Below are 10,222 nucleotides of genomic sequence, written 5' to 3'. Positions count from 1 at the left end.
AAGAATAAATGGTGTTATACAATTACATGGATTTGGCATGCCAATTTTTTTTTTTTTTAGAGATGTTATGCATTAAGAACATCTTCATCCCATTTTTATTTTTTTTTTCTTAAAAATAAAGTAAAAAATAGGATAAATAGTGTTTTATCTTCAATTCTATTCTATTTTTACCCTAAAAGTATATTTCTAGTATATTTCATTCTTACAATTTATATAGATCGTCAAACACATCCCTTTTACTAATTTTGTTTTAACAAATATATAAATTATATTTTTTTTTCATTACAATAATATTAAATAAATAAGATTATATTTATAACATATTTATAAACTTTTGTAAACACGTTATCGTTTTTAAAAAAAAAATTAATATGCATTTAACTTTTTTATATGAATTTGATGAACAAAGAACAAACTTTATATTTATAACTAATTAATATAATATTATATTATATGTATTAAATATTAAAATTAAATTATATTTAGTAGGTAAAATAAACTAAAAATGTATAAATATATAAACAGAGGGACTAAAACTGACAATGCAAAGTTCATGCTCATATTGGGAAAAATGAATAGTATAACACCATATTTGGTGTAATACTATTCATATCCTCCAAAATGGGTGAAGAAATGGGAGAGGGTTAGAGAAGAATATAGAAAAAAAATAAAAACTAGAAGTGGATTGGAGATGCTCTAAAAACCACGTGATAAAGAATAACGGTGTTATGCAATTACACATCACTTGGGAGTATGACAGAGATTTTTCCACTAATATGAAGTATTAGATGAATGTTCGCACATTGTGCAAGTTAAAATTTGGGTTAATGACGAAAAAATATTATATTTTTCAAAATATTCGATTTAACCACCAAATTTTCATTTATGTTTAAAATTCACTCATTTATAGATAAAAGTTCTATCATAATCACTATCACTTGCATTTGTGCTAAAAAAACCAGCCATTTTTATTTTTTCCAAAAACAAATACCTATAAATTGATGGTTAAATAGAACTTTTGAAAAGATATAGTGATTTTTTCATAATTAACATACCATTTTTATTTTTTCCAAAAACAAATACCTATAAATTGGTGGTTAAACAGAACTTTTGAAAAGATATAGTGATTTTTTCATAATTAACATACCATATTACAGGTAACAGTGGTTGCATTGAATTTTTTTTTTTATCAAAAATTTGTGGTTGTTTGGTAACTTAGTAAAAATTGGTGCTTAAATTGAATATTTGAAAAAATATAGTGTTTTTTCACCATTAACCCTTAAAATTTTGTTGCAACTATTTTGAACAATATGATACACTAATGTTAAAGATGGCAAAAATCGATCCGCCAACCCAACCCAAAATTAGTGGGTTGGGTTTGGCTTTTCAACTCGTTTAAATTAAATAGGTTAACCAATCTAACATATCTAATTAAATATGTTGGGTTGGATAAAAATTGTCAACTCATTTTTAATCCACCAACCTATTTAACTTTTATATATATATATATATATATATATATATATATATATATATATATATATATATATATATATATATATATATATATATATATGATTTATTAATTATTTGAATATTATCACGTATTAATCAAAGTATTAATTTCAAAATTATAATGTTGTATTAATATTTATGTTTTATAAAAATTCGTAATTCTCATCATTTTTTAACAACAATAATACTAGTCACTCTTCAAAATCACTTTGAAATTAAATATTTTTAATGTTATTTGAACAATTTATTTGTATTTATGAATTGAGATTGCGATTTTGTTATACTTATAAAGTTTTATTTACATGTGAAACTAATTGAAGTTGTATAATATTTTGTTAATTTATTTATTTGACTTTTAATGGGTTAACCTAAGTTTAACATATTTATATAATAGCTTGGGTCGAAAACTACATAAATAGGTCAACCTGGTGACAACTCGGTTATCTAAAAGGTTTGGTTGGGTTGGAAATATCAACTCATTTAAATAAACAGGTTGGATTGGGTTGAAATTTTCAACCCAATTATTAAATGGGTTGAACCAAAACCAAATCCAGGTCGACCCATTGTCAGCTCTAACTAATTTCATATATATAATTGTTTTAAACAATAATGTACAAAACATATGTTATCCATTAATAAACATAAACATAATTAATAGAAACTTGTATACTTAACGTTTTAAATGTAAAGACTTGAAAGTCCAATCTTGTGGTTAATTACTTAGTTACCAAGTAATTATTCAATAAGAATTCCTAAATCTCCCCTAAAGGACATATGAGCAGATTTTACAAGAGAATTTGATGTAAGAAAACCATGGTGACCATCTTTCCTCTCAAACAAATCCACACTTCATCGTCTACGCATCGGGTAGACTGGTCCAACATGCCACGTCGCTTGAAGAAAGCCATAATCATTTAGGGTTTAGTGCTTGTTGTCTGGTGTTGGTCAAGGTTGTTGATTTGTCTCCCTTGGTATGACTACAAAATAGGAATCCCCGTTGGGTTCTAAAAACCTATAGAATTGGCCAGACGAAAACAAAAGATTACAAGGGTATGTTTCATTTCATTCTATGATTGTTTTATAGTTGCTTAATATTTCTTTCGACTTGTGATCTTGCTGGTTTGGGATTTGGTTTTATGCCTCCATTGCGTGCCTTTTGGCCTTGTTTGAATCCCTCCAAACTCATCACTTACATGGCAACAAAAATAATATGACAATAAAAGTATTACTACCTTTTGCCTAATGAGTTTCACAATTGACAAAATTATGAACTTATGATATTTTTGTTGTTTTTAGAAAAATATGATAATCATATGTTAAATGTAATTAGCAATATTAATATATTATACCAGAATACCAAGTTAATTGACATACACTTATTAGAATGATATTATCTTAAATATATATAGAGCACATTCAAGAATCGTATTAGAAGGTATTAATGAAGATATTTTATGTAATTCAATTTTTTTTGAATGGTTGGTTAGTGGTTAGATATTAAATTCACAAAGTTAGTTAAATCGTTTATGCCCACGTTGAACCCGTAACATCCAATCTAAAAGGTTTTCATGTAAAACTATCCTACATTGGCATGTAATCCAAAATTAAATAACTTATAACAAATCACCCAAATGTTTACATTTTATATATTACCTTATGCAAACTACAAAGAGTTTTTAATTTTTTATTAAACATACATAATAACATGATATAACCGATATTAAAATTTTAGACTCTCACAATTATTGAAATTTGCTCAATTCTTTTGCTGTCAAGATATTCCAACTCTTTTAGAGCCAAAGCCCTCCATTTCTCTACTAATTCTAGTTTACCCCTTTCCTTTCTACCAATTTCACTTAAAAGTCCTTGTATTTTGCCAGCATAGACTCCATATCTTCTCAACCTTTCAATCTCATCGTCGCTCCCACCACCTAATATGGCTCCGCAGGCGGCCCCACAACCATGAAGACTCCGTCGTGTTTGACCACCCGATTGGTCAAATTCAACGTCAGAATCTTGACCGTTGACGATTCCTTGAAGACCGGCGGCTCGGGTAATCTCTATGATCACCCTCAGTATTTTGTCGGAGTTATCTCCGGCTGGATCCATGGACGCCGCGAGTAACTCGAACCCAAACGGAAAAATACCATCTCCGGTGAGAAGCTCGATATTGGGACCAAACCTGTGAGGAGTTTTCTGGTCGGAGTCCGTTAACATGAGGTGGTCATGGGTGTATATAGCCGCATGCATGAGGTGAATTGCCGACGCTGCTACAATTGCATCTTCCCGGTTGCCACCGACAAGCTCACACGCAGCGACGCACAACGCCGATGCGGTGGTTTTGGGTGGCGCAAATACCAAGTGGTGCATCGGCTCGAAAACGGAGATGGGTTCACGGATGGGGAGGGCTTTTTTCAGGTGGAAGTCGATATCGGAATGTATGGAATCCCAGTACGATAGGTTTTGGGCCACTCCGGCGGAGACGATCGTCGGTTTAATGTAAGCTGACCGTGCCGGTGATGTGGATGGACATCTTAGATTTATTCCGGAGAATGAAAGACGAACACTGGCCATTGTTAACAGACACTGGAGTTTCAGAGGAAGAAAAAGCATGAAAAGTGGAGGTCCATGGAAGAGATATATAAACAGTATTTTTTACTATCTCAGATGAGTAAGGTACAAGCTTCTAAAGCATTATTATTCTGGATTTTACGACTTTCGGTTTGGAAAAAGTAGCTTCGTATTTAACTAAATACCCACCAGGAACACGCTAGTATTAATCTGGGCTGTCCAAAGTTAAAATAATTGTAGATCAACGGTGTGGAATAGTTTAATCGATCTTTCAAATTGAGGAAGCTATATATAGATCAGCAATAGTGTTATTTATTATTATTATTTTGTTTCTACTAAAAATTCATAATTTTATTAAGCAACACTTTAAATAATTCAAAAAAGTCTCATATTTGACTAATAAATTTTATCATTTCTTTACTTTTATAAGAAAGTCACCACAATTTTACTATTTCTTTATTTTCATGTGCTTATACTCATTAATTATTATTAGATAAACTGCAAATTTGATGTCTATGTGGTTTGCTTTTGTGCCAATGGTCTTTTGCTCATTTTCAAATACAAAATATTTTTTTACCCTTTTAATTACTTTTTTTCTATTATCTTTCGTTTTTACTTTTATTGCACATTTAAAAGAAAAAAAAATAAAAGAAAATACCTTAACCCTCTATGCGTTCTCTTCACGACTTATTCTCTTCACCACCGATGTGTTCCTAAACCCGTTCGTAGGTGGAGACGGGGGTGTTAAAGGACTTGCTACCGATGATGGCAGCAGTAGAGGCGACGACGTCGCTACTTTGATTTGCGGAACAACAACTGCGACTGTTCGAGCGATTGGTCGGTAGACGTGCGACGACTAAATCGTCCTGGAATCCTAAACTGAGCATGAGCACGAAGAATTGTCTCGTCTTCCTCCAACGTAAACACACAATGTTCCACCTTCCACCTGTGGCAATAACTGCTTACACCATCGTAACCTACACGAATTCCCATATCCACTAGGTATAAATTTACCAATAATCAACCAATTTCAAGCACCATGTTTCTCAATAAGCTGTTGAAGCAACTCGTTATTGTCAGGGCTCCATGGGCCTTTGATCTAATCCATATCATTTTTGGAGTATCACAACCCATAAACATGTTAGAATTGAAATCAAAACCGGATGATTTTAGGAATTTATGACTTAGGAGCCTCCGAGAGGTTCTCATAGCAGATGGAAAAGGAAAAGTTCTTCTCTTTTGTGTGGAATTTGTATGTAGCTAGTAACTGATTTTGTTGTTTATATGATCATGAGAGTTGTATGATGCTGATTTATTTTAAAAATAGGTGGGAGATAACTATTACATGCTAGATTTGAAGAAAGTTGGACTTGTAATGGTTGAGTGTTGTGAGCATGAGTCTTAGGGATTGTTTGTTTGTTTGTTTGTTTGTTTAATAAAAAAATCATTTCTATCTACTTTTGGTTGCGTCACGCAACACACGATCAACATTTGGCATTTCACAATTATTTGCTTTTCAGAAGATTTTTTACTTAAAATTGTTGTGTGTGTGTGACATTCCCAAATTTAGAGCCATTTTAAAACTTTTTCTTTATGATTATTTTAAATAAGAGTTATCTTTATAAATGCGGAATTCATCCCATTAAAAGTATTTTTGAAGAAAATGTTTTTCATTGATTAGTAAAACCTTGGGATGAAATAATTGATACAGAAACATAAGCATAAACAGTCCTTACATCAATATTCTAGTAGCTTACGAACTCCTTAAATCTCTTAGATGATAATTACATTATCTATCAGTGCCTTCGTATCGTTACCTGTGATACAAAGAAACTAAGTGGGTCAGATTAGGAAATATGGTGAGTATATATGGTTTTCAATCCACAATATTATAATATTTAATTATATAATCTTCAACATTTAAACCCAGTTACCTCATTTTCGTAATTCTCATTTCTTAATCCTAGAATGATGATCTTAAGAGATCTTTTCTAAAGGATCTTCGACAACACTCATCTATTTTTCCTAAATGATTACGAACAGAAGTATGATAATACTTTGGACGCAGCACGACAGTACGAATAGTACTTTGGGTAAGCACGACAGTACAATAGTGTTTTGGATAAGCAAGGCAGTAGAATAGTACTTTAGACGGGCACGAAAGTACAATAGTACTTTTGTTAGGCAGGACAAGTCACACCTTATTATTTTGCACAACTCTCATTAACCTATCACAACAACTATCTCACACAACCCTATCACAGACTCTCATTTATTATTTCACACAACCACTTTTACTATCTAATCTTATTATTAAATATAATATACAATTAGATTAAGTAATAATCATATTATATTGTACAAATATGTTACACACAACAAAGATAGCGCATATGACATTTAAGCACTTAGAATGCTTGTATATATGTGTAAGTTAAAAGTAACTATGCATTCAGTTGCCTTAGGTGAATGACTTGTGATTTCACGAGAGCTTTGCCTAACATCTTTAGCTTTTCTTTGGACGCAAACTAAGTATGTGATATTGTCATATTCATACATATTTTGGGCATTATTTTTATACCTTTTAAGTTATAATTTGGTTAAAAGAAAATAAATTTGGTACTTACTGAGTTAAATTACATTTTGTAACTAAAAATGACATTCTTGAGGAAAAATGACAAAAAAATGATAAAAGTTGGAACCTGAAAGGACTGGAGCTAAGATGGGAGCTTAATGGAGCTTAAAGTAAGAGAAAGTTGAGTCAAGAAAACTCCCCACAACGTGGGTAAAGAGTACCACAGTGTGACTCTTGGAAAAATCACGATTATACGCGTAATAATGAAGCTCACGACATGAGCACTATATATTCACGTCGTGAGAATGGAAGTTCCAGAAGATAACAATGCGGAGAACAAGTTTCCTTGCTGAATAAGGATTCGTACTGATTTCACGACGTGAGACTTTAAAGCTCGTGGCGCGAAAAGAGAAATTAAGGAACTATAAATATCCTTAGACATGTCGACTTTTGGAGGATGGGAAGTAATACTCTGGAGATCTAATCGATTTCGGAAACCAGAAAAGTGTGAAATCAACCCTTTAGAAGATAAGAAGATTGAAGATTAAGAGTTTGAAGATTACACAATACATTCCGTTTGCATTAGATTAATCATGTCTAAATCTTATGTGTTTTTATGTTTACTTTCTGCCATGAGTAGTTAAATCTTAAGCTTTCGTTTAGTGTAGATGAACCCTAATACTATGTGTTATTTTCTTGTTTTTCATGGATTTTATGAAGTTGGTCTAAGCTTGTGTTTGATTATAAATACCTAACATGTTAAAGTTCCAATCTTTGTTGCTTTGCTTCAAGTTAAGTGTAGTTGAATGACCATTTTAGTTGCATGAACTTGATTACCTGGTAGTTTATGATCATTAAATTGATAGAGCTAGTATTAACCAAATCTTAGAATAAGTAATAAAGGTAACACTTTAGTTGTGTTAGAGAACATAATTTGATCATAATTGTGTTTAATTAATTGTCTTGATCATATATAATTATCTTCTCTTACATAGCCCAATTATCCTTAATAATCAATTTTCTGTTTGTTTGTGTATGATCCTTACATAGTAGTTCATGAATTGGTAAAAATATTGGCAGATTGGATCAAGACTGCTATATATATATATATATATATATATATATATATATATATATATATATATATATATATATATTAAATTGGTAACCAACTGAATAAATCCATGTTCAAAAACTATCCATAGGAAAAAGGGGAATTCAAAGCTAAACGAAAATGTTTTCATAATCTTGATTTCAATCGTTCTTAGTTAAGTTGTTGCTTAGTTTTTAGTTAATTGAATAGTTTAAGTTAATCTGAACTTGTAAACTCAAATAAAACCCCAATTTTAGTTATTTTTAGGTCAATTTTTTAGTAATTATGCTATTAGCTAAATCTTGTTTCCTATGTTTGATACCTAACTTACTTTACTATACTAAAAACTGACTAGATATAATGCCTATAGGTTCATTAGTAGATAACTAGTTAATTAGGTTTATAAATTTAAAAGTTGATAGGTAAATCTATTGCGCATCAAGTTTTTGGAACCGTTGTCGTGGAATGGCTATATCAGTTGTTAATTTAATTGCTTTAGGTTAATCTTTCTTTTTTGTGGGGCAAATGCCGCAAAATTTCAATTTTCTGCAAAAAATAAATTTTCTGCTTTTCCTGTTCTCACGACGTGAGATTTACCTCTCGCAATGTGAGTTCAGCTTTTTCAATATTTATTTATTTTTCTTTTTAGTTTGTTTTTATGCGTTTGTGTTTTGTTTTGTTTCGGTGATTTATGACCCAAGGATCCATAACTCCATTAGTTCCACAACTTACAGATCTTGAATTAGCTTTCCATAAAAAAGACAAAAGGCTAACGAATCGAGTAGCACCTTCCAATTCGATAAATTTGAAAGCTTTGAGAAGACTCTCTAAAATAAGCGCATTAATTACCAGCCAGAAACTGAAGACGATTCATAGGACTACGTACAAAGCGAGGTCGAAGAGATGGCGGACATAATCACAATGACGAGGGAGGAGTATAAGAAGAGGATGTGTAATGACAATAGTCCAGGTCTAGTTCCACCCACGATTCCAGCTGCAACTAATTTTGAGCTCAAGGGTCATATCCTCTCGATGCTTGAAAAAATACCATTTGTCGGGAAAGATTATGAAGATGCTTTCAAGTACATCGATGAAGTTTTGGACATTTCTAATTATTTCAATGTTCCAAATGTTTCAAGAGATGCGATTTTACTGAGAAAGCTTCCTGTGACATTTACTGGAGATGCAAAAATATGGTTGAAGTCATTAGCTCCTAGAACAATTAGAACTTGGGACAACCTTCGTGAAGCTTTCATGGAACAATTTAATAATCCGTAGAAGATTGCCAAACTTAAAAAGAAGATTGCTAACTTCCAATAAGAAGTCAACGAGTCCTTATGCAAAACTTGGGAGAGATACAAAGGTCTTCTAAGAAATTGTCCTCAACATGACTTAAACGTGCAACAAGAGGTTTCTATCTTCTATTATTGGGGTAAATGTAACAACAAGGAAACTTCTTGATTCTCAAGAACCAATGACTAAGAAGAATCCCGTGAAGACAAAAGAATTAATTGAAGAATTAGTGAAGCACTCAAAAAAATACCATAACCCGCTAGAGGATGCTACAAGAAGTAAAGGAAGTGGAGATGGTGAAAGATCTAGTATGCGCAAGAGTCCTATTAAAATGATATTGCTAAATAACATATGATCCTAAGGGTCATACTAACAACAACTTGATACAAATGATTATTTATTAGAAATTTATTTTAAAAAATATTCATAAACTCTTATAATAAATTGGGAAAAATATTTATTTCAAGGAAATAATTATTTTACAATACAAGTAACACATTATTTCATAATGTATGAATTAATAAGTCATGTACAACATTTTGGACAAGGCAAGTCTTGTCTTTTAGCAAAAAGACAAAGTTTATATCTTATAAACTTTGAGTTTATAAAATATAAACTCAATCTTCTCTTTTCCATAGGCATGGCTGGCCATGCATGGGGAAAGGAATAAGCGAGGATTTCTTATTTGTTTAATCAAAAGTATTCTAGGTATGGTGCATGCTAGGGGACAAGGTTGTCTAAAGTGCTTAATGGTTAAGGACTCATTGATTAACATTCTACTTTAAATAGTGGAGAGTGGATTCATTTTGGTTCGCTCCTTCCTTGCAATTGCCGAGAGCACTCCCTCCCTTCTCCATATTCTCTCAAGTCTTTCACTTTGAAGATATTTGTTGCTTGCATCCTCTCTTTAAGTAATAATCTTGTTTTGACTTTAAAGCTTAAGAGTTGTAACTAGCATTACATCAAGTTGGAACATTGTTGGTGTCTCAAGGGTTCATCCTCACTCCATCAACTTCCAAGCCTTCCCTAGAGGACTCAAAGTGCTTCAAAGGTTGTTACCACTTCTTTCTTTTATGGTTGTGTTTTAAATCTTTCTTTTACTTGCAAGATGATACTTGGTGGGTGATAAAATGTTTATGTTATTTATAAAACTCAAGTCGTCTGTTTGCCATTAT

General features: G+C 31.6%; 1 protein-coding gene and 1 non-coding gene across 2 annotated transcripts; both read right to left on the bottom strand.

Annotated features, from left to right (window-relative positions):
• Nucleotides 1–3,109: 3,109 nt before the first annotated feature.
• LOC111912758 (heterodimeric geranylgeranyl pyrophosphate synthase small subunit, chloroplastic) lies at nt 3,110–4,217 on the bottom strand. The gene has a single exon (XM_023908500.2). It carries the CDS (start codon nt 4,126–4,128, stop codon nt 3,244–3,246), a length of 885 nt encoding a protein of 294 aa, XP_023764268.1. The 5' UTR covers nt 4,129–4,217; the 3' UTR covers nt 3,110–3,243.
• Nucleotides 4,218–9,041: 4,824 nt separating this feature from the next.
• LOC111912764 (small nucleolar RNA R71) lies at nt 9,042–9,148 on the bottom strand. The gene has a single exon (XR_002857310.1). It is a non-coding gene; the product is annotated as a small nucleolar RNA R71 (small nucleolar RNA).
• Between the last annotated feature and the right edge of the window lie 1,074 nt (nt 9,149–10,222).

Source organism: Lactuca sativa, chromosome 9 (genome assembly GCF_002870075.4).
Source record: "Lactuca sativa cultivar Salinas chromosome 9, Lsat_Salinas_v11, whole genome shotgun sequence".
Classification (NCBI taxonomy): Eukaryota; Viridiplantae; Streptophyta; class Magnoliopsida; order Asterales; family Asteraceae; genus Lactuca; species Lactuca sativa.
Note: the sequence above shows the minus strand (reverse complement) of the source record. Positions and strands in the feature narration are given on the sequence as shown.